This window comes from Anoplopoma fimbria, chromosome 1, assembly GCF_027596085.1.
Source record: "Anoplopoma fimbria isolate UVic2021 breed Golden Eagle Sablefish chromosome 1, Afim_UVic_2022, whole genome shotgun sequence".
Lineage (NCBI taxonomy): Eukaryota > Metazoa > Chordata > Actinopteri > Perciformes > Anoplopomatidae > Anoplopoma > Anoplopoma fimbria.
In genome coordinates, this window is record NC_072449.1 from 2856926 (window position 1) to 2882807 (window position 25882).

General features: G+C 38.7%; 1 protein-coding gene across 1 annotated transcript; it reads left to right on the plus strand.

Moving 5' to 3' along the window:
- Positions 1 to 2334: 2334 nt before the first annotated feature.
- LOC129100297 (ATP-binding cassette sub-family G member 4-like) lies at positions 2335 to 25491 on the plus strand. The gene is made up of 15 exons (XM_054609929.1): positions 2335 to 2380; positions 10604 to 10860; positions 16195 to 16312; positions 17189 to 17321; positions 17483 to 17533; positions 18692 to 18837; positions 20406 to 20529; positions 21468 to 21582; positions 21689 to 21831; positions 22679 to 22777; positions 22885 to 23053; positions 23182 to 23282; positions 24332 to 24490; positions 24579 to 24697; positions 25243 to 25491. Exons 2-15 carry the CDS (start codon positions 10617 to 10619, stop codon positions 25466 to 25468), a joined length of 1947 nt encoding a protein of 648 aa, XP_054465904.1. The 5' UTR covers positions 2335 to 2380; positions 10604 to 10616; the 3' UTR covers positions 25469 to 25491.
- Positions 25492 to 25882: the final 391 nt, after the last annotated feature.

A 25882-nucleotide genomic window follows, 5' to 3' on the forward strand; every position in this document is an offset into this window, starting at 1 on the left:
TTAACATATTTAGCAACAAACTGTACCTCTGCAAGTTCAGTTTAAATTAACAACAAAGGCAAGATAGACAAATTTTAAATTGAAACACAGCTAAAACAGCACAATAGATTAAACAATAAAACCAACTGATACAATAACAACAAATATAACAATAAAAAAATGCTTTTTAATAAAATAAAAAATTAAATAAAATTAAATAAAATTAAATAAAATTAAATGTAATTAAATGTAATTAATCTAAATAAACTTAAACTGAAGTAACTTAAATTGAATTAAATCATGTAAAAAAGAGCTTATTTTATTTTATTTAAATGTTTTTTTTTTTTTTTTAAACTACATCACATGAAAGCCAGTCTGTAAAAATGGGTTTTAAGAAGTGATTAAAAAGAAGTAACTGATTCTGCGAGCCTTATAACCTCAGGCAGGTTATTCCAAAGCCGAGAGCCCTGATGGCAAAAGCATGGACTCCTTTTGTAGTTTGGAGCCAGCTGGCTCATACGGGGGTCAACATTTCTCCTATATATCTTTGGGCCAGACACAGTTATGCTTTAAAAGAGTGAAAAAAGTGAAATCAGAATCATGTGATGTGGTCTGTTAAAACCAGTTAGAAGCATTGTTGCTGGTTTATGCAATAGTTGTGATTTGTGGTTTGAAGCTTTCTTTTTGGGTATTTTATTTACAGGGTAGGGGGTTAAAAATGTCACCTATTGCCGCACCTCAACTGCAAGCAGTGAACAAACCTCACCTTCCGGGGGTGTGGCCTAAAAACTGACTTTTTAAACAGAAAATTGACCTTTTTTCAACTGGTTTAAATCCCCATCCCGTGTGGAGCAACCAGTCTGAGGTGCCCCATCGTCCCTGTTTGACAACAGATGTGTTCACCGGAGAATTCCTCCCCTCTGGCAAGTGTTGGGGGTTGTCAGAGATGGGTGAGAGACAAGAGGGGGTGAGTGACAGAGATAATGTGTTCATTGTATGCTGCTGGATGTTTTCAAGTCTGAACATGTTAAGTTTGGCTGTAGATTCCGTCTCTGAGATGTGCGGTCCTTGTTGACGAGTTGTGGCTTGTTGCCATATCTGTCACATTTTCAAAGATTCTAAAGAATTCAACAGTGTCTCCGACTTCCACAGGATGTGTCAGAGCGGCCTGAACACAAAAACACACATGGGAACATGTGAACACAAACAGGGAGGGAGGTAGCTACTGTTTCTCTACAATATGAAGTTTCTACTGCAATTCACCTTCTAAGACGGCAAAATTAGAATTGTTTTTTTAGTTTTAGGATCTACCAGATAGGGAAACTTTAATTTCTGTTTTAAGGAAAGTCTTTAGGCTATAACAAAAAATAAATTAGTAAATACATTTTGACCAAAAGCAGAGCCTTCAACCACATTTCATGATGTGTCTCAGTTCAAGTTTTGCACATAGTAAACTAAGCATGATTACACAGAGAAAACTCCATCTGCTGAGGAGGAATATGAGGTGTGATTGAAAGCTCTGCAAAAACATATTCATTAACATATTTATTCATTAATCCATTTATTTATTTATTCATGTATTTAGTCATATATCTATCGATTTATTTATTTATTTTAGTGAAACCACTCTAAGTTCAAGAATGTTTTTTTTAACTGAAATATCAAAATTCAAATGTATTCACCAATTTACAATTCAAATAATTATAATTAATGTATGTTATATCAATCTTAAAATGCACTTACCTTATTGTAATAATAATAATATTAATAATAATAATGATAAAACAACAATAATAATAAAATAATAATAATACAAATAATAATAATACAAATAATAACAAATAATAATAATAATAATACAAATGATAATTAAAAAATAATAATACAAATAATAATAATACAAATAATAATACAAATAATACAAATAATAATAATAATAAACTTATAATAATAATAATTATACTCTGCATCTATTTGGGGTAATTAAAAAAACTACTTTCACATACCTTAATTAGGTATAAGTTCAATTAAGTAAAACTTTGCTCACTTTGAAATACAAATTGGTGGGAGATAATCCTACAGCCTACAGTTCAAAGGTCATATAAGATGTTTGTTACATAAACCTGTCAACCATGATGAAGATTATAATGCCAAAAAACCAAAAGAGCCATCAAACCCCCAACCCCACCACCCATGTGACCCTCCTCCTCCACCTCCACCTCCACCTCCACCCTCCACCCAGCCCCTCCTGTCCCGATCCGCCCTCCCCGCTCTCCTCGGCTCTGCTCCGGCATGCAGCGATGCGGCAGAGCGGAGAACACTCACCGCTTCGTACTGAATGCTGCAGCCCGACACACGGACACCGCGGAGGACTACCACACTTCACTCTACAGCAGTCAATGTAAGACCTTTATTCTGCTTTTATTGTGAATGATATATAACTGTTTAATCATCCAAGAGTTTTTTTTTAATTTATTTTTTTATCTCATATGACTCATCTTAGTGGATGTGTCACCGTTTAGTCGCACTATTTTCTGTCGGTTTACGCGGAACAAGTAGATAATTGTGACGTCACAATAACCGTTAACAGTCCCTTTAGTAGGAACAACCGGTTTACGAGGTCCTTGAACCAAAGCGGGACAGGTTGCTAATGGTTACGTACTGTAAATTGTAATATATATTAAAGTCAATTTAAAAGCGTAAACATGATTAAAAGTCTACGAAAATACCAGAAAAATGTGTTTCAACATTTTATTTAATTTATGTTATAAAGTGAAGAACTTTAAATATAACCGCTAATGGTTACGTATAGTAAATTGTAATATAATTGAAGTCAATTTAAAAGCGTAAACATGATTAAAAGTCTATGAAAATACCAGAAAAAAAAAGAGCATCAACAAGAGTAAAAGTTGGAAAAAACCCTGAAATGTGTATTTAAATCATGTTTAATTTGTTGTATTAAGCCTAGCATTTTAACGCTTGGTATAACCGTTAGCTTAAAATGAACGTTAATCGTGTATTAAGCTAATGTTAGGCTACGTCACAAAAACCGTTAACCGTCATTTAAGTTGGTTATTAGTAATGCATCAGTGTATAATATGACATAGAATGTTGATAGAAACCAATACCTACAACAACATATTCCTTTTGTTTACGCAATCTTTTAAATTGGAACAAGTAGCTAATTGTTACATACAGTAAATTTTAACATATTAAAGTCAATTTAAAAGCGTAAACATGATTAAAAGTCTATGAAAATACACCCAAAATATGTTTTAACATTGTATTTAATTTGTGGTATAAAGCCACACACTTTAAATATAACCGTTAGCTTTATATGAACGTTAATCGTGTTTTAAGCTAACATTATGCTAAGTCACAATAACCGTTCATCGTAATTTCAGTTGGTTATTAGCTCTACGGTTATTAGCAATGCATAATGTTACCTTAAAAGAGTGAGTTTGTGAAATTCTATTTACCTATATGTTAAAAGAATATGTGAAAAAAAAAATTCAATTGAGGTATTTTGGCTAACTTTAACAACATTTTTTCTACATCGTTGTCCTTAGAGGCTAATATTCGAATTCCCCCCTTTTTTAATACAAAATCCATATATAAAAATGTAATGTTCCTTAAAGATTGAAAAGAAAACAATACCTAAAACAACATATTCTGTTGGTTTACGCAGTCCTTTCAATAAAGCAGAACAAGTAGCTAATTGTTAGGTAAAGTATATTGTAATATATAAAAGTAAATAAAAGAGTGTTAACATGAGTAAAAAGTTTATGAAAATACACCTTAAATATATTTTAACATCGTATTGAATTTGTGTTATAAAGCCAAGAACTTTAAATATAACCGTTAGCTGTAAAAAGCGTGTTTTAAGCTAACGTTAGGCTACGTCACAATAACCGATAACCGTCACTTCAGTTGGTTATAAGCGGTTATAACCAAACTCCACTTGCACTAAAGGTTAAACTTAAGGCTGGGCAATATTCTGATAGTTCATTGATAAATGTTGTCTTCTTTGTTGTCTGGTTTTAGATGCTGCATTACAGTAAAGTGATGTAATTTTTCACCAAACTCCAGATTTTGATCCCCAAGATTGGTGTTCGACACCTTGTGTGTACCAAAGTTTTCGTTGAGGTTTTGTTGCCTAAACCTTACGTTTGTTTAGTTGCCCAAACCTAACCGTTTGTACATATTTTAAACCCAACCATGATGTTTTTTAAGTAGTTTCTTGGCTTTTTGAACATTAATTTTGTAGCGTTTTGTTGTTGCACAGAGCAAAAAAATCAAACAAACCATTTTCTTCCCTGAACACAAAAGCAATAGCTTGCATTTTCGTCAATATTTGACAAACAGCCGTGAGAATGTGTTGAATATTGTCGCAACATCAATATTGAGGTATTTGGTCAAAAATGTTGGATATTTGATTTTCTCTTTATCACCCAGCCCTTGTTGAGATGATTACAATTTTGCTGTCAAAGGTCACTGTGAACTAAAAAAACTAGTTTTCGGCCATATCTCGAGAATTCACATGCTAATTATGACATTTTCAAACAAATATCTAATAGGATACAAAGATTTTGATGATGATATTATGTTAGACGTGGATGTAAACTGTAATATGACGTATAACTGGGAGGTGGAAATTCTTGTTTATTCCAAAGTAAACTCATACAATTAACAGTAAACTACCTTTTAAGGCTGAAATAAAACAGATTTATACCAGAAGCATCAACTATCATTTGCCCTGTTTTTATTTATCACATTGTCATTCATGAACTGTTCAGTTGAGATTGTTTGCTACTGTACTTAGACTGTAAAGACAACCCTTCCCCCTCTCTACTTCAGCTTCTGTCTCATGAGTAAGAAGTGCTGCTGTAGCTTATGGAGCCTCTGAATGCTGTCGCTCTCTCTAGGAATGTATGTGAGCTCGTAAGGTTTTTTTTCCTAGTCAAAGCCTCTTCAGTGAATTAGCTCTTATTCTTACAAAGTCATGGGAGACCAGCACAATTAACCCACTTCCCTGGGTCTTAATATCATTGTTATATATTCAGCTCTCTCAGGTTATGTAAGAACAGCCAGGCTGCTGTTCGCTGACAGAACATTTAGAAACCATGTGTTCTTCTTCTTCTTGTTTTCTGCATGCTTTTGTGTTAACTATAAGTTAACATTTAGTTGATAGTACTACTTATTGCATTGCATACAGTACTTAGCAATACTCACAGAAGTCTGCTTTCAGCATATTTATAGGTATTTGTTACCTTTAACCTATACAGAACATACATTCTCATTTATGACTTAGGAAGTTTAATATATGAAGCAAAAATGAAGCAAATATATAGAATACTTAATATATCTGTGATGCAAATACTTTATTGGGTCTGATGGGGAAATTAAAGGGAGGAGGATTAAAAGTAACAGGATTTTTCCCTCATGGAGGAATTTCTGATGACCTCCAAAGAGGTTTAAGCCAGAGCTAGTGCCATTTAAAAATCACCAGCACCAAAATGATAAAAACCAAGAATAAAACTAGCAATTCAAATACTCTCCTTATGTGTTGAATACCAATTTATCAAACAACAGTTGAACAAGCAGAACAAAAAGTACTGGTTTTACTGTCAAGAGTCAAGTTGTCCAAGGCTCCCCAAGTGGTTTTAACGGTTGTATTTAACCTCAGTTTCACCGCCAAGAGTCAGGCCTTACTACACTCTTGCGGTTGTTGTATCTGTAGTTTTGAAAGTCTGTTTTGGTAGTGTTTAATCTCAGTGTTACCATCCAAAGTCATGCAGTACTGGACTCTCCCAGTGGTTTTAAGGGTAGCATTTAATCTCAGTTTTTCTGTTCAGTCAGGCTGTACCGGACTCTCCTGGTGGATTTCACGGTTTTCACATTTATTCAAATTTCAGATGTGCTGGATGTCAGATAATTAAACTGTGGAGTGAGCCAGGCTAGCTGTTTAATGCTAAACTAAGCTATTCACCAGATGACTCCTGTTTGGGTCTGAAAAAAGATCTAATTGCGATTATTTAGACTAATATTGCAAGTGCGATACCGTTTGCAATATTACAGGAAATGATAATGTTCGTATTACTTTTCTCATTTTAACAGAAAAACATATTAAAATGATAACAGTGTGATTTTAGGTATCTGTAACAAACAGATGTTTTCTTAAGTTTGTAGAATATGATGTGTGGGCTGGGACAATTTTTTAATTAAAAATGTTTTTTGACACACATTTTTCCTTTAATCAATATTGTGCCTCCTAAAGAATTAGAGGTCAAATTGCGATTTTGTAGAAAACAATTTATTTAATGCTTACATGTAACATTAGGGTGGTGTAAGTGTGAAAAGCCTGAACACTGGTGGGTGTTTGATTGAGCTTTATTGCCTAGCATTGTTAATTGCTGTAAACAAGAGAATTTTCAGAGAAACCTATGGTGCATAAAATCTATAGATCCGACTTTAATTCCAGTTAAACCAGGCAGTTGGCACGATTTCTTATCATCACTTTGATGTCTCCATCTAGCAGCTTGTACCCGACCACCTTGACTGTAATGGGTTTTTAATCCAGCTGTATTCGGGGCATCACGTCTTAGAGTCAGATACAAATTTAACAGCGTTGCAGGAGATAATCTGAAGCGGTATGATCTCAGGTCAACGAGTTCTCTGCCTCTCCTCTCTCACCTCTCTGGACCTTCACTCTATTCGAGAGCGATGACGTTCCATCCAGGTGGACTCGTGACATGTTGCCGTTCGTTCGTTTCTCTGGAGCATTTGACACCCAGAGAAAAAGACCTTTCTTTGGCTTCCCTCTCCGTGTTGTCAGTGAAATGTGTCTGCATTGAAGGTATGATCTGGGGGGCAAGTGAGGGAGCAGTCGTTTCCCATACATTAGCCCTGCTTGGTGCTTGGTAGTGTACCTGAGTCTGCACATTTGTTCCCAAGCTGGTAACTCCACACCCCCTCCTGCTCCGAGCAGATCAAGGGTAGAAAAGAAAGTTGATTTTAATCCCCAAAGGGATTAAGAACCCCATGAGTGATTAAATGAGACTTCTTTCTCAAAAAGGACAAATTACTGTACCACCTCAGACTTGGGAACCGTTTTCTACAGTGGGTCTCGGACGAAGAAAGTAGATTAGACGTATCTCTGTTTCGATGATCAGTAATCACCTCGCGATCACAGGGCAGATTGCATATTTCTGCTGCTTAGAGTCCTGCCAGGACAATGAAAGTGGATCCTGGCTGACGTTGATCACACCTAAGCTATCTTTTTCCAGGAAACGTATATATGTTTCCACTGAAGCTGGACTAATAATGAAGTATCACCAGTCGACCTTGTCCAATGCAAAAAAAATAAAGGTTTCGAGGGAAACTGATTTTCTCCTGGAATATGGTTTGCAGTTTTAAAATGAAATGAAAACGCGACAAAATGACTTGGTTAACGTTTAGCCAACAGAACTCCTCAGTTAGATTTAGAAAAAACATCATGCTTTGGCTTCTTTCGACTGATTTGTAATAAATCAAACAAACGTAACCCAGGAGAAAATGCGGCTTCATTGTGTGGAAATGTCATTTTGTAGAAGACAAGGCTGCACCGAAGAGGTGGTTTTATTTTTACTTTAAAACCTTTTATTTTTACTTTTATGCAAATTTCCCCGCTGCGGGACTAATAAAGGATTATCTCTCTCTCTATCACCAAATATATCACTTTAATTCCCAATGTCAAAATATTTGGAATTTGTTCTTGATCATAAACAGCATACTACTTTTGGATATTCAGAAATATGTCTGCGGGTTGAACAGTAGTAATACACAAACCAATTACCAACAGTTTACAGAGATGCATGCCCAAAAGAAAATACATATTTACTGGAAGAGAGGAACATTATTGAAGACTTGGATATCAACAGGTTTTGGAAATGAACGAACATCGCGACGCCGACCTTGGTTAAAGGAACTGCCAGGAAGTTAACTTGGACAAAAGGCTGTTGCCCTAGCAACAGAATGGAAATGAAAAGGTCTATATGGAAGAAAGAACCCTTGTCTGCGAATGTATCCAGACAACAGATATCTGGATTGTACTTCATACGAGACGTGGTGGATTTGCTCACACGTGAGAGGCCTGACTACACATGTCTTCATCATAACTGGTATAGAGCTTGCTATACACACACACACACTACTCACACACACACACACACACACACACACACACACACACACACATCTGAGACATGCTGTCACTCACTGCTGTCTCTGCATCATCAGCACTATACAGACATTCAGAGGAAACAGCCTGTCTCTTCTATCTGGCTGCTGGCTCATACTCAGGTACCTGAGTATGAACAGTGAGGTACAGTGGTGAGGCTCAGGAACCAAACTGTTTGAGAGAAAACCCACTAACAAATGTGGAGGGGAAGGAAAGAAACATGGTCTTTACACTGGATACCAATGAATCTGTCTTTGTTGATCATGTGATGACTGCAGCCTTCAGAAATGTCAGCTCATCTCACCCCCCCGAGTCATCAAATATGGCAGCTTTGTCAGCGGCCCTACGCATCAAATTATGGCGCTTAGGTCACCAAAAGACTTAGTTTCAGTCAGCGTTTGAAGTTACATAACATATACGTCTCGTAAGTAACGTAGCAAACTTAACTACAAAAACAAATGTACTTATTCTACCTGAATGACGGTCTTTTCCTAAACCTAACCACGTGGTTTTATTTGAATAAGTCGGTGTTTAAGTTATGTAACAGCCCACTTTTTTGTTGCCTAAACCTAACCAATGTCTGTTATTCAAGCAAAAAACAGTCTTTTCAGGCCCTTGTGAAAAGAGTTATTTGTCTCGTAACTACCGTACTTAAGCCTAGGAAACACCACAATCTTTTCTTAATTAAGTAGTTTTGTTGCCTAAGCATAACGCACACAAAAAACAAAAAGTAACTTTTTCATAAGATATCATACAAACAGTTGTATAAGGATACGTTGCTAATTTCTATATAAATGCCAACAAAGCCATTGGTTGACTCTATTCTTCTTACAAACTAGCAGGATAAAGTCCTTGAAAATACAAAGTGTGTTACAAAGAAATGAAAATTCTTCTTCATCTATGCTGAACATTTCACTGGAGCTCACACTCACCTTACTTTACCCTCAGCTACCAGCGCCAACGCTTCAGCCTTTAGTAGCAATAAATCACATCATCATCATCATCATCATCATCATCATCATCATGTGGTTTTTCCTTTTGCGTTCTCTCTGCAGCATCATGAACTGGGCTCTACAGGATGAAGCCAGCTTTTATGGTCGGCCCCGTTCTTGTATTTGAACAGATCATCTGTCTTGAAGCTGAACAACATACTGTTAGATAAATTCTGTATGTGTGTATAGATCATATCTTTGTGAGCTTAAATGAGCTTTCTGTGTGTAAAGTGGCCATTTTCTGTTGGTAGTAAGAACATATCACACCACTAAAGCAGTTAAATATGAAATCCACCCTTTCTTCTTGTCAAAATGGAGCTTTACATTTTAGTTAAGCTGGGCTTTATAGTTTAAAAAAAAAGACTTATTATTAATAATCCCAACATAAAGGTCCAAGATGTATCTGTGCTTGATGTTTTTTTATTGTCTTAAAGGGATATTATACAGTTCATACAAACATCTACACACATATCACGCACACATATTTACTGACAAGGTATAGTAACAATTATGATGTGAATAGCATAATAAAAATAACAAGAAAATTGGATATTTAATATTAGATGATATAAAACAAATATATATATATTATATAAACTTGATCAAAAGAAAACGGGACATAATTATCAATTTCCAGTGTCCTTTCTTGGTCTCTTTTATGTTGTTTGTAGTTGTCTATAATGTTTTGGCAAGAACAAAGGACCATCTTAACTTTGAACAGATAATTTGATATCATTGAAGTGTCCATATTTTGTAAAATCTCTCCTGTTTTTTTTCTTGTTTCCGATTGAATAAGATCAATCTTAGTGCCAATAGTCTGACCATTGATAACCAGATTTGTTCCACACTGTTTTTAATGTTAGTCTGTAATTCATAGAACCGCATCAAGGGATCTTAGTCAATAGATGTGTGCATAATATTTGACAAGGTCTGAAAAATATTGCTCCAATTATTTGATATCGTAAACTCCAGATCATCTTCCATTTTTCCCCAAGTTTTGTTTTGGGGAGGTTTTCCTTTTCCAACGCGAGGGTCAAAGGAAGGACGACATCGTATGCTGATTGTAAAGCCCTCTGAGTGATTTGTGATATCGGTCTATACAAATGAATTGAATTGAAAGTTTAATTATGAGCTGCAGTAATGTTGCAGGTGCAATCCCAATGTCATTTAGTATTTTTCTTCTTTGGCTTCTGTTTTCTGGCATTAGAAAAGCTGCTGAGTGGCTCAAGTGTCCTGCTGATTTCTTGTTTCATGAGGGAGATAGAAGAACTTTTATTAAACAACCTCCAAATATGCTAGCAAGGCACCGAATCCCCAGTTGGAGGTGTTAAAATTAGACATATCAGCAGGTAACGAAGCATGACGTCCTCTTACCTCTGCTGCCTTTCACCTTCCTCTCTCCTCTTCCTCCCAGACAGAGAGCCGGTATGGACAACAAGGCGTTGGAACTGGAGTCCGTGAGCGTCCCCATAGAGGAGGTGGTCATATGTAACGGAGGCGGCCCGCAGCAGCAGCAGCAGGAAGCGTCCATGTTGACCCACCTGAAGAAGGTGGAGAACCACATCACTGAAGCACAGCGTTTCTCCCACCTTCCCAAGCGCTCGGCCGTGGACCTGGAGTTCAACGACCTCTCCTACACCATCCAGGAGGGGCCGTGCTGGAGGAGGAGAGGTAACACACACACACACACACACACACACACACACACACACACACACACACACACACACACACACACACACACACACACACACTGTTAGTTAGGTCACTCATTTCTAGTTTAACCAGTTTGTAAAGGAGTGAGGTTGTAGATATCCTTTACACACCTGGTCCAAAATCAACTTTTATTTAACAGAAAGACACATTTTTTATACTAGCCAGAAATAATAAAAACATTTTTTTTTGTCATTTTGGTCTCATATGCGATTCTCAATCAATATTATAGTAGCGTGCAGTAATAATTATGGTCATAAAACTCACGTTTCGGATCATATCACGGATTTGAGTCACGGATCTGATCAGCATAAAATAAATATTTTAATTTCAACCGCTCTGAGGTGTAAACCATAAAAGATTTTTCCTTTTTAGTCATCTATAGTGTTTTTCTTTTGCATTAAAACACACAATTTAAATGATAGGGCAATTTAAGATAATATTTTTATGGATAAAAAATATATATTGTCATTGCACGAAGACACACTACAAAACATAACTCAAAGAACATGGTGGACGTTTGTCTTAGAGCAGGAGTGTGTCTATTTTTTCCCCAGTATTAATATTCTTTTCATTACATGATTGTCTGTAGTAATATCCTGCATGTTTGTGATCTCTGGTTCATTTTATGAAACTAAAAATATAAGGTTATTGTCTCACAGCGAGCCCAGGGAATTCTGTCTGATATCAGGCAACTACGATGCAGGACAAATATAAATCTGAAAAAACCGCCGTGTGATGTTTGTTTGACTGTTTCCGTTCGCTGACAGCCAGTTGAGTTGTGCCGTGGATCAGACAGCTCTGAGGACACGTACCAGTTTTGCAGACGGCTGGTGAGGAATAAGAAGTAGCTTAAAGCCGGCCGTGCTCTGATGCTTCTGTGTGGCCCAGCAGACACAGTGAGAGAAAAGAACTAACCTCCATTTGGCCTTGGAGTCGCTCCGTCCACTGCGAGTCATCCTCACTCTGACTGATGCTTACAGTTACTGCAGAGAAGCCTTCTCTTTATTGATATTTTCTTGTCAAGATCATTTCCCTGCAGCGGGAGCAGAAGAAGGATCAGGGAGCTGATTGTTTCTGACACTCTGCCCTCCCCAGGATCCATCAGTGTCCATGGATTTAATACAGAAGATCAATGAGCACAGTGGAGACGGAGACAGTAATATACAAAAGCAGTGCTATCGTTGGGCGTATGTTAATCAGACAGCAACCCTTGGTTCTGTAAAGTGAAGCTGATGCTGAAGTATCTTAAAGCTGCATTCTCTCTAGTGTCCATCAGGGGGCGACTCCTCTGGTTGTATAGAAGTCTATGAGAAAATGACTCTACTTCTCTCTTGATTTATTCCCTCAGTAAACATTGTAAACATGAGTTTATGGTCTCAATCTCTAGTTTCAAGTCTTCTTCAATACAGCATGATGTTCATTTAGTAAATGATGCTCCATTTAGAGTCAAACAGACCATAAAGCAGGGGATGCTTTAGGGCGGGGCTACACACTGATTGACAGGTCGACACCAGAGACGTATACGGCGTCTCTACGTCACTCCTCCTCAGTCCAAATATGGTCGTTTTCATTAACTGGCGACTGAAATTATCCAAGATGGCGACGGCCGAACTGCCAAATTTGAGGCTTCATAATCAACATAGTTCAAAGTTTGAATGTATTTTTTAACCTTATGCATTGAAGGTTAAATGAAAAGTTAAAATACTGAATATTTGCAAGTTCGTCTTCTGAGCAGATATAGTAGATAAAATGAACACATATTTCAAATCTCATCTTTTTCTGTTTTAAAGTACTACAGTCCACTTGCAACACTGCACTACAGTAATTATTGAGTACTGTAATGATGTGCAGTTATACAATTCTTAAAATAGAACAGATTTCTTCACCTATTCTCATTTGGTAGAGTGGGGATGATGGATGCTACTGGCAGTCTGCTCTCGTTCGGTTGCAATATCTGCTCACCCCCCTCGTTGTCGGACCACATGGTCAACCAAAGTGGCTCCTATCTCACCATAAGTTATGGATCTTCTTGGTCACGGTCTTCCTCTTCCTCCTCCTCTCACTCTCACTTAACCTGCTAGTGAGTCAAAGTGGAGAGTGTCAAATGTAACAAATCCATTCAGTCCTAACATTTACAGCAGTGTGATGTGTTTTTTCACTGACCCTATGAATGTGAGGAAGATGATGTAAACCAGCCGGTCTCTATCCAGGACTCTGATGTGAAGTGTAAATGCTGTGTTGTGTTGGAGTGTTTCCTCTGAGGTTTCCAGTAAGTGCTGCATCGTCTCAGACGCTTTAGGTCATCAATAATGTAGCTGACCGGGTGAGCCAAAGAACAAAGGGGAGGAGGAGGGAGGGAGGGGAGATGAAGTGAGGTATAGGATGAAAGGAAAGGAAGGTGAAGTGAGGGAGGATGAAAGGAAAGGAAGGTGAGGCAGGATGAAAGGAAAGTGAAGTGAGGGGTGAAAGGAAACGAAGGTGAAGTCAGGGGTGAAAGGAAGGAGTAGTGAAGTGAGAATGGATGAACAGGAGGTGAAGTGAAGGGAGGTGAAGTGAGGTAGGATGAAAAGGAGGTGAGGTGAAGTGAGTTAGGGTAGAAACTGAAGGGAGATGAAGTGAGGTAGGATGAAAAGGAGGTGAGGTGAAGTGAGGTAGGATGAAAAGGAGGTGAGGTGAAGTGAGGTAGGATGAAAAGGAGGTAAGGAAGTGAGTGAAGGTGAAGTGAGGTAGGATGAAAAGGAGGTGAGGTGAAGTGAGGTAGGATGAAAAGGAGGTGAAGTGAGGTAGGATGAAAAGGAGGTGAGGTGAAGTGAGTTAGGGTAGAAACTGAAGGGAGATGAAGTGAGGTAGGATGAAAAAGAGGGGAGAGGAAATGGGTTAATAAAAAAGGGAGTTGAGGTCAGGTAGGGTGAAACAAAGGGAGGTGAAGTGAGGTGGTGTGAAAGGAAAGGAAGGTGAAGTGATGTAGGATGAAAGAGAAGGGAGGTGAAATGAAGTCAGAAAAAACAGGAGGGAAGGTGTCGTGAAGTAGGGTAAAAATTAGACGAGGTAAAGTGAGGGAGGATGAAAACAAAGGGCGGTGACGTGAGGTTGTGTGAAAGTGAAGGGAGTTGAAGTGAGGTAGGGTAAATTAAAAAGGGAGGTGAAGTGAGGTTAGGGTGAAAACAAAGGGAGTTGAAGTGAGGTAAAATGAGAAGTGTGTGCCATTATGCATAAATTTCACTTTCTTTCGACCTTTAAAGAAACTGCGAGTAAACACTTTGTGAGAACGACGTTTCTCTGTGGATTGATGCTCTGCTCAGCTGGAGTCATAGATTTCCTCTCATGTGTTTGAACTTGTTTGAAGTGTTTTCTCAACAGCTCCACAGTGCAGCTCTCTATCGACCTCTCTGGCAGCACAGAGGGTGTCACAGCAGTGTGTGAATCAGACAAACAATGACGATGTCAGTGCTTTAACAAAAGAGCTCTGGCTGTGGTTTGGACTCCTTTCATCAATTAATGAATAAAATGTGTTGAGTAAATAGATACCACAGGCAGCTGAGACAGTGAGTCAGATAATATGACTCTTATCTCTTATTACCTCTTAACAAAAGAACAAATCTGTTGTAATTTAAACCCATAAAAGCATTTTCTGGTAAACTAGGCATATAAAAAGGTGCAATAAAGGCCTGTCTGAACACTCTTAGCAGCATTAACAAAGCCTCAGTGCAAAGGAATTTCTTGGAAATGTGACAAATATTAATTATAACATAAACATGAACTCTCTTCTCTCGCTTCTCTCTCTCTCTCTCTCTCTCTCTCTCTCTCTCTTACAAGAGGAAAAAAAACAGAACCACTTAGAAAAACTGAGCGAAGGAGCAGCTGAAATGAAAGAGCTGCAGTGATTAAATATCTCAGAACCCACCGGCTATCATCTTCTGATTTTTGTTTGTTTAAAATGAACTTGTAAACTACAAAACTTGTAAAAAACAATCGCTAAGGTTATATTGATGATGTCAGGCTATTCAGCTTATAGCAATAATCTAAAATCCTCCAACACACTAAAGATATGACGTCAAGATCAATAACTATAAACAGTAAAGATGCTCTTAAAAGAAAAGGGTGTATCTCACTGATGGGTTTTTTTTACAACATCTGTAGGACAGCTGTTTATGAGCAACCCCTGGACTTCAGTTAGTTCCAACGACACTAAATCTGGTTGTTGTTCTCTGCAGCAGAGTTCAGATACTGCTCCGTAAACAATATCTCGTTGAACGCTGATGCAGGTGAGAGCTCAATGGTAATTTTGTTAGACTTAAGTGCAACATTTGATACTGTGCATTGTTGCATCCGTACTCACAGAATAAAGCAGTGGGTCAGAGACGGGTTCTTTTCCTGTTTGACTGAGAGGAAGTTCCTATTTGTTTCTGATAGTTTTAAGGTGTACATTTTTGCTGTTAAAGACTTCACTAAAACAGTTACTTGAGTCAGTTAAGGTGTTTTTGGAATGCCTAGATGATGCAGAAGAGCCTTGGCCCCACCAAACACCATCAGCATTATGGGTGGGAGTGTGGGAAGCTGGTGAGGGATCATGTCCTCGGTGCAAATCTATCGACTCGTACTGGTTGATTTGTCTGCGATGTCTCCTTCTATTCGAACAAACTCCCCAAGTGCAGAGGGAGTTGGCAATTGACCAGATTAGCTTTCACAGCTGGTACCTACTGAAGGTGTTATTTAAGTCAAATGTATGTTGTTAATAGTGTTAAAGTAAGAAGTTGTTGCAGCTTTGGAACAACGCATATTAAAAATCAGGCTGACGAGGCCAACAACTGCATGAACGTCAAATCCTTCTGTATCCTTGTGATAACTTTGTATCTTTGTTATCATGTTTGTTGTTACATATATTATGTTTTGAATATCTCTATGATCAGATCTGATCTGTATTTTAGCTTAAATTCGCAATTCGTTCTATTAACATTATGATTACTATGACTTTACTTCTTCTGTTCATCATCATGCCCATTACAGTTTTATCTAAAAAGGCTCTATAAAAATGTCCTAATTGTTTTTATTCTTATTAAGATTTTCAAAGTGTTCATCATGTTGAATTTCAATGTTTCTTATTTCAAAGGTGTGTTTCCATTTGCAAGTGACTCAGAGTTTGTATATTGACACAAATACAGAGAGCTAAGCAATATAATGTTGACCTACAGTAAGATCTTTGTGAATGATGGGATACTTTCCTTGTTATTGTTGAAATAGCCATGCTGAAGTGGTCAGTGCCATCAATTCCCCCTTTGTTGTTTCCAGGCTTCAAAGCCTTACTGAAGTGCCTGTCTGGAAAGTTCTGCAGTCGAGAGCTGATAGGAATCATGGGGCCCTCTGGGGCCGGGAAGTCCACCTTAATGAACATTCTTGCTGGATACAGGTGAGAGTGCCAAATCTCCTTCTACCTACAGATAAAGTCGTAGGGTTGTGATAAGGACTGTACTGAAATAGTATAGTTGGAAGCGTCATTCATAACCACGTTCAAATTCTAAATCAACATTCAAATGCTGTACAGCTTCTTTTATTCTTGCATATCTGTTCATTTTGTTCAACCCGCGATATTTCTGCGTCTGGCAACAATCTAACAGCATCATACACTATATTTATAGAACAGCAACAACAAAAAATGTTTTTAGGGTAACATGACGACAAACATACAGAGCTTCATTCAATAACCTCAATAGAAGCTTTGAATGTAAAAACAATTATAATATACAACAATCTAACAGCACCATGAATTGCATTTATATAACCACAGTAACAAAAAACGTTTTTTCCTTTTTATTTTTTATTTTTTTTGAAGGGGCTATCTGGCAGCAATCAAACAGCACCATACATTACAATGACGTAACCCCAATAACAAAAAATAAAATTCACATTTACTTTGAGGTTTTTTTAAGGGGGCCGTCTGGCAGCAATCTAACAGCACAATAAATAACAATTATATAAGCACAACAACAAAAACTCTTCTTTCCCATTTAATTTTAGGGTAACAACATCATGAAAAATTATGACAGACATTCAACCTTGATTCAAATCCCCAATAGATGCTTTGAATGTAAAAATGAGCCTCTTTATTTTCTAAAAAATAGCCTTTTTATGGACAAAATCCGATAATTTGGGTAAATTAGCTTCACAGGCATTTATGGCATAGATACTGTGTTTGTGTATCATGTTTTCAGTATTTTCCTTCCACTATAGTCCGTCTAGTCCATTGACCTGTCCAGTATGTGTGTGTGTCCTTCCTGTCGCCCAGGGAAACAGGGATGAAGGGTCAGATCCGGGTGAACGGGAAACCCAGAGACCTGAGGACATTCAGGAAAATGTCCTGCTACATCATGCAGGAAGACATGCTGCTGCCTCACCTCACAACCCGAGAGGCCATGATGGTGAGCGTGTTTTTGTTTTGAAACTCTGTGACAATGATGATTTTATTTTTTTAATTGTCTGCCTGAACTCTTTGAAAAGATTGACATTTGTTGTCCTGCATGTATGTGTTTCTGAAATACCTGTTTACATGATTTATGACACTTTCTTCCTCTTTTTTCAGGTTTCAGCCAACTTAAAGCTGGATGAAACTATGGATGTGAAGAAAGAACTGGTGAGCTACACAAATCTACTAGATTTACATACACAGATGAAGATGACAATAATACCTCCCCTTGAATCCTGACATTAATCATATAGAATTCATATCTAAACGTAACTAGCCAATCACAGTAAATATGAAAGAATGCACTCTTTATGATAACACGCTCCACTCTGTGGACACGCATATGTGCCAAATTTGGATAAAAGGCCAATTTTCCAGGTTTATACACTCTGTAAGTGGCATTATGGTTTATATTGTACATTTTTTATTTAACATACAAAGGTCTTTAAAGGAATAAAAGGTTTTGTAATTTATGTAATGACAACTGAATGAAAGTGTGATTATCATGTTTTGTTTTAATGTAAAAACAGGCATTGTTGAGAACAGAAGTACCTAAAGTACTTTGTAAACCACCCGTCTATGTTTAGCTATATCATTATTTCAGACAGATAAACCGCAGATGGTATGAAAAATGATTTGGGTAATGTTCTGCCTCTCTTTTTGAGCAGGTTTTTTTTTTAAGCCTGAGACTCAGGTATATATAAAAAATATAGTGTTTCTGCTTCCGAAATCAATCTATCAATCAATCCAGAGCTGATAGGACATGTTGGCCTTACAATCCAACATGCAAACCAAAACTTTCCCCATTCACACACTTAACACAAAGCTGAACAACTGTGGCATAAAGACCCTGTCTTCACGAGGCACAGCTTTAATTGGCCTTATGCAACTTTTCAGAGAAAAACTTAGCCAAATAGATAATAGTGTTAATAGGAAATGCTTTAACATTTTAATTATATACCTTCTTTTAGCTTCTAAAGGATTAACCTTTTGATCGTAAATGAGAATTTGTGCTGAATGACTCGCCTGGTTAAATTAAGGTTAAATTAAATAAAATGAGTTCATTTTCTAATAAGACTGTTTCTGCAATGAAGCTCTGAATGGCATAATACATTTGTGTGTATATATATTATCTTGTTCCCTATCAATGAATCAGGGATTATGTCATCAGGCATAAAAACATACTTTCAAAATTCACTTTGCAGTTTACACTTAATGTGTTTTTTTACACAAAATAAACCACATTTCTATGGTGATCTCTGCATCACTTAGTTTTTTATTGCTAACCGGTTGTGTATCTCCTTCTCTTCCTCTTTCCCCGTCCAGGTGAATGAGATCCTGACTGCATTGGGGCTCCTGGACTGCGCTCACACTCGTACCAGCTCGCTGTCCGGCGGTCAGTGCAAACGGCTGGCCATCGCACTGGAACTGGTCAACAATCCTCCGGTCATGTTCTTTGACGAGCCCACCAGGTGAGACGGACAGACGTCTGCCGAAGTGCTGTGATGGTTGACTGAAAAACTATGAAATGTGCTTCTATCAAACAGATGTGCTTCACTTCTTGTTTGTCCAGAGGAAACATATTGGAATATGAAATTAAAAAAAAGCTGATTTTTCAAGTTCCTACCAACAATATTCTATAATAATTATTTCAATCCAGAGGAGACTAAATTATCTCTAACCCGAAGGCTGTTTCAGATGGTCCACACAGCACATCTGGCTGCATATGTCTAATGAATCTAGTGACAGTTGGACATCTGGTGTTGGAGTGACTTTTGAAATTCAGACAATTATACTCAATTAATTACAGTCGAACCATCTGGAAAGTACAGACGGCTGGACGCTCTGGGACACTTTCTGTCTGACGGATGAAAACTAGCAGAGAAGAAAGAATGAAACAATCTCATCAGGGTTCTTATGGAAAACACTAATAATGACCAAAGTGGTTCTTACAAGATAACCACCGTGTTTTCACAGGATTTATACAGTAAGCCTCAGACTTATTGAAGAATCATTTAGGTTTATTAGAATTTGGATGATATTTCTGTCAGCTTGGTCACCCTCACCAGCCAGCAGGTCAGACAGTTTCTTGTTACAAACCTCCTGGTTAGCCACAAGAAAGCAAAGTATTATCCAAACTGTCTGCCCAAACATCTGTCAAACTAACTTCCTTGTTAGACTTTGACCTTCTTATACTAAACATAAATATGAGCACATTTTCCAGTGCAACGATTCATTATTTTTAACATTACATTGCACAATTTTTCAGTTATAGCACCAAACAAGATGGTATAACAACCTTAGTGATCATCCGAACAATCACCTTCTTGTGCCGCGGATCTTAATGTCAGCAAACCTTTTTTCCTTTTTCCTCTGTATGCAGTCTTTATGCTAAGCTAAATGAACATAATAATAATAATAATAACTTTATTCATAAAGCACCCTTATAGACAGACTGTACAAAGTGCTTTGACGGTCAAAGCAAGGCAATAAAACAACAGAAAGCTCAACAGTGAGGCCCAACAAAAGCAAACTAAGGTTTCATATAAACCCTTAGAAAACACTACAACAGGTGAAACATTTCAACCAATCGATACAATAAGTACAAACTCAGAAATAAATGCATGTGAGTGGTATTGGTCTTCAATCTCAGCAAGAAAGCAAAATAAGCGTTTTTCCCTTTAAGTGTTTCCCTTTTACAACCTGTGATGTCATTATACATTCTATTACACATTGATGACACTAACTAATATTTTATTTCTCATAAAATAAGAAGCCTGATTTACATGAAGTTCAGGTTATATCATTTTTCACTGCAGGCATGTCTCAAAAGAACTTTACATAAAAGTGCCCACTTACTGTATATCTAAGTAATAAACTCTCCCAGGATGAAAAAGAATCAATAAAGTGGGCTCATCCTCATAAAAGCTTGAGAAGACGTTCTCCTCGGGTTACTTCCCAGCTGCTCATTAATCTTGTCCCTCCTGCCTGTCTCTCTGTCTGTCTGTCTGTCTGTCTGTCTGTCTGTCTGTCTGCTCAGTGGACTGGACAGCGTGTCGTGCTACCAGGTCGTCTCACTGATGCGTTCACTGGCGCTGGGAGGACGGACCATCATCTGCACCATCCACCAGCCCAGCGCCAAACTGTTTGAGATGTTTGACAAGGTAAACGTCTGCACATTCCACTTCCTATTCACTGTTTGAGAAGCTGTGGTGCATTCATGCCCACAACATCTAACCAACGTCTAACTATACAGTCTGTCTGTGTGTCCTTCACTTATCTCTAGAATAGCTCATCTCATCTCCTTCACTCTCGGCAAGTGTTTTGTTGAGGACACAAGGTTGTTCAGTGTCGAATTTGGTGCAGTTTGGAGACGTGAAATCTTTTGTTATTAATACATTTTGAAAAAACGAGCAGCTCTGTGTGCAACAGCAGCTTATATGCTGCAGTTCACTTTTGCTGCTGGATGATGGATAAATGAAGTGATCTAAACTCTAAATTTATAGTAAAACTGTCGGTACCGCAAAATAAAAGTCATGCATTCAAATGTTTTACTTCAAGTTTAGAATTAAAGAGAGTTATCATCTGCACAATGTACATACATTTACTCGCTGTCCATTCAAGGTGGAGCTTTTAGTTCTAAGAGGACTCTGGATAGTTGAATATATACTAATGCATCATATTTGATTCATTATATTTTGTGAGCCAAATCAGAATCTGCAACGTAGCAAGTAACATCAACATAGTACTACAGTGTTTTACTTTGAAGTAGAAGTACACAGTAAGCAGTATACAGTCGCGTTGCATATCTTTTTAGGTGCTTTGGGGGCATTTTCTAAGTTATTTCAGGATCAAATGAGGTAGAATTGTAACATAATTTAATATTTTTCATCATAAGAAATATATAGATGTTTGGGGCCCTTTTTAGCCGGAGCCCCTGATTGTTTCTGACCTTGAGGAGACGTGACCTGGATGTCTAATGCAGCTATTGAAGTGAACTAGTGTTCTGTACGAGAAATAAAATAAATATCCATATCTGTCAGTTAGAAGCTTTTTAAAGGGTCCTATACTTTTAACCTTCAATGTTTGTGTTCCTCCACAGCTCTACATCCTCAGTCAGGGTCAGTGTATCTACAAAGGCTCAGTCCCGTACCTCATCCCCTACCTGAAGACTCTGGGCCTCTACTGCCCCACCTACCACAACCCTGCAGACTTCAGTACGTCCACAACACAGCCACTCATGTATCTGCTTCACTGTGCTGAGAATAATTCTAATTCCTTCATTTATCTGTACTTCTCTCTCTGCGTTGTCCTCTGCTTCAGTCATTGAAGTGGCATCAGGAGAGTACGGAGACTTGAACCCGGTGCTGTTTGAGGCGGTCCAAGGTGGGATGTGTGCATTAGAAGAGAAGAAGAACCAGTGCGAGAACAACGGACAGTCAGTGTGTGCAGCAAAGTGCCCGATGGTACGTAGTGGACAACGGGTAACTGTCCTGAGATCTCAGACACCTGATTTGTTGCACATTTATGTACACAAAAGATATGTGCAATGATTATTACTTAAATACGAGGTTCTGTCTTGTAGGAGACCCTGTGTCAAAGTCATGTTTTATCATCTTTTACTTTTGGTTGATATTATGCCGAATACTTGCGCTTATTCATTTTCTTGCCAAGAGTTCTATGAGAAGATTGGGCCTCATGTAAGAACCACAGATCTCCGAAAGCAGGACTAAAAATCTCCAATCTTTTTTATTCTTTGATATGTTCAGATTGGGGGCGTTAATTATGCAAAAATAACATTTCACATTTATGAACACACGCTCATTGGCATTCATCTTGTTAACGCTGGTTATTTACACGGTTAACTGAAGTGAGGAGCGTTTGATGAATCTGAGAGGGCTCACTCGTACCCGCAACTAAGACAAAGTTATGAAAAAGGTTCTTGTAGGAGGTCAAATGATAACACATTCATGAAGCATAAAGACTGGAAACACGGGGAAACTGTAGCCTGGCTCCGTCTGAAGGTGATAAAACCATCTAACAACACCTCTGAAGCTCAATAATTAAGTTTTATATTCTTCATTCATTCAACTCAAGTGTTGAATCAATGACGCAAAACCAAATCAATCAAAAAAAAAAATGAAAGTCTGATTATTCCTTGAAAACAAAGTGTTTATGATCAGGTATTTCTGATTCAAAGTATTTGCCCACCAGTGTGTTAATCCTGCGCTGACAGCAGAATGTGTTGTGCTGCACTTTTGTGACATTCTTTTATGTTATGATAATATCTGCTTACATTTTACTCCCCCACAGGACGCCGGACAGATAGAGAGACATTCCTTTGCAACAAGCACACTAACACAGTTCTGTATCCTGTTCAAGAGAACCTTCATCATCATATGTCGAGACCAGGTGGGTGACAATGATTCTCTCAAGCCGTGCACTGGCTCCAAACCCACTAAGCCATCTAAGAGTAAAGAGAAGTTACCACAACAATGGATGTTTATGTTTGTTCTCAGGTCCTGACCCACCTCAGACTGATGTCCCACATCGCCATCGGTGTGCTGATCGGTCTGCTCTATCTGAACATCGGCAACGACGCCAGCAAAGTCTTCAACAACACGGGCTTCCTCTTCTTCTCCATGCTCTTCCTCATGTTCGGAGCGCTCATGCCCACCGTGCTGACCTGTGAGTCTGATGGAGGGGAGGGAATCACATTTTGTTCAAACTGTTGTGTCCCATTTTCAGAATCTCTGACATGTCTGTGAATTGATATTGACAGATGTTTGTCAACGGTTTTGTGCACCATCTGTTAGTTCCTCTGGAGATGTCGGTGTTCCTGAGGGAGCACCTGAACTACTGGTACAGCCTGAAGGCCTACTACCTGGCCAAGACCATGGCCGACATCCCGTTCCAGGTGAGCTGGCTACTACATAAGTACACCAATGCACTCTGGTGTAGGTTGAAGGTACTACATAGCCGTTGCAGTGTGTTACTCCACGTCTGCAGGGTTTGACCACTGAGTTTGTGGGAAAGAAGGAAAGCATCCTACAATATTTAGAGGCTGGCTCCAGCAAAGCTAAACACATGACATCTTGTCTTTTTTGCCCCGCCTACGTCTCTGGTGTCGACCTGTCAATCACAAGGTAGCCCCGCCCTAAAGCATACTCTGCTTTATGGTCTATTTGACTCTGTTTGTGTAATATTGAACTTTAACGGCCATCTTGGTTGTTTTTCAAAACCGCCTCATGGCGCCACTCTTTACAGTCTCTTATCAGATAAATGTCTCCGTCCGCTGGAAATCTGTCCAGAGCAGAAGCATTCTCTGTTACGTTTTCAAACACCACATCACAACAGAAGAAACTAGAAAAGTGAACTCAGCAGAGTGCAGATCTCCGCCAAATGTGTCTGCAACAACCCGTGTCTAGAAACTGAAGGACTAATAGGCGTCGACATTAAAAATCATACAAACGAGGGGATGTTATCAGGCAATGGGCTCAGTGGGTTGTATTAGACTTTTCATACAATTTTGCATAGATCAAAATTAAACCAGCTGTCATGTACTCAGTGGTGTGTACTGGTAGTTCTATTAGCTGTTAGCCAAACAAACCGTCCAAAACAACAAAAATGTTGTTTTGGAGTGTAGATGAAACTCTAAATGTACAGTTTGTGATTTGTCTGAGATGGAAGATAAGGTTGAGTTCACATCCAATCAGGCGTTGTGGGGATTAACGGAGGGTTGTGCTGCGTTGTGGGAGTGCCCCTTTAATGGACCCTTTAAATGAGACTCATTTGGTCGACTCATTGGATTTGAATAGCTCATCGTTATGTGATCGACCGTCACAGCGGGACTTCGCATCATTTGGTGTGAATGGATCTTTACTCTCTGTGAGCTTTTTGGTTCATGTTAGATGTCTCACTCTGGTTCCTCCACTAAAAAAGGTTAATGAAGGTGTTGTTTTTCAGGTGATCTGCCCCATCCTGTACTGCAGCATCGTGTACTGGATGACGGAGCAGCCTCCTGAGGCCACCCGCTACCTGCTCTTTCTAGCCCTGTCCACCTGCACGGCCCTGGTAGCCCAGTCTCTGGGCCTCCTGGTCGGGGCCGCCTCCACCTCACTTCAGGTACGACACGTTGTGTTGATAAATATATGGTTCATAGCCTCATGTTATACATATAAGTGAGTACATTTCCTCTGCGTTCTTTATACAGGTAGCCACGTTTGTTGGCCCGGTCACAGCCATCCCAGTGCTGCTGTTCTCTGGATTCTTTGTCAACTTTGACACCATCCCCAAATATCTGCAGTGGAGCTCCTACGTGTCTTATGTCAGGTGAGTTCAGGAGGCAGTGCTTTCTGTTAGCAGCCGTGCAGATGTTAGTCAGCTGGTCTGGACATAAAAATATCATATGGAATACGTTTGTATCACAACCTGGATCTTTTCTACTCTCACTAAGGGAGTATTTGTGCTGAAGAGGTTGATCATTAGCAAAAATCAAGGCCTCTTTTTCTTTTTATAAGGCTGACTTTCAATTTGAATCTCAATGAAGCAGGTTGGATCATCAGCTTTAACTCTTAGCTTGTTTACAACACAATTAGTAGGACAACTGTCTCAACAAATAGCTTCTAATAACCCAAATATGTTGTTTAACTACTACACAACACATTGATTAAACATTTGTTATGGATATTGGTGATCCTTTTCCCCAGAGGATGATTTCTAAATAGTTTTGTAACACTTGTGACGTCTAAATCCACTTTCATTTCAAAAGGTTCCCCTGGACACAGAGCCAAAAACGCTGTCAAAAGCTAACAGATGATCCACTGAGCGTTTTATACATCCATGAATTAGTCTCAGTGTCTGCGCCTCTCTCACAGGTACGGCTTCGAGGGCGTCATCCTGTCCATCTACGGGATGAACCGCTCGGAGCTGGAGTGTCCGGGGAAGGTGTGCAAGTTCCAAAAGCCCGAAGAGGTTCTGCAGCTGTTGGACGTTGAAGACGCCAAGCTCTACATGGACTTCATCGTCCTCGGCATCTTCTTCATCATTCTGCGTTTCGCCACCTACCTCGTCCTCCGCTACAAGGTCAAGTCTGAGCGATAAGTTTACGCTCAGACTTTACCTTCCACAAGAAAATCTCTCTCTCTCTCTCTCTCTCTCTCTCTCTCTCTCTCAACCTCTCACGTAGGTTTTTTCATCTCATTAAACGCATTGCTGCTAAAAGAGCAGAGCGTAAATTCTGATCTGCTCTACTGCCAACAGCTGTGCAGGGACTCACGATGCAGAGCAGCTAAGAGTCATCTTATGAATCAACACACACCGGTTTTACCTCAGACATCGGGACGTAACTCTCGTGCACGAAGAATCAGATCAGCGGTGAAGAAGGCGAAGAGACTGAGAGACGCATTTATACTGTTTGTTTTATAGTAATGCAGAAATGTTAAGAGAAAAAGGCGGATGTGACACTTTTCAGAGTGGACGTGCATGTTTGTTTTACAGCTTGTGCTGCCATTCTAT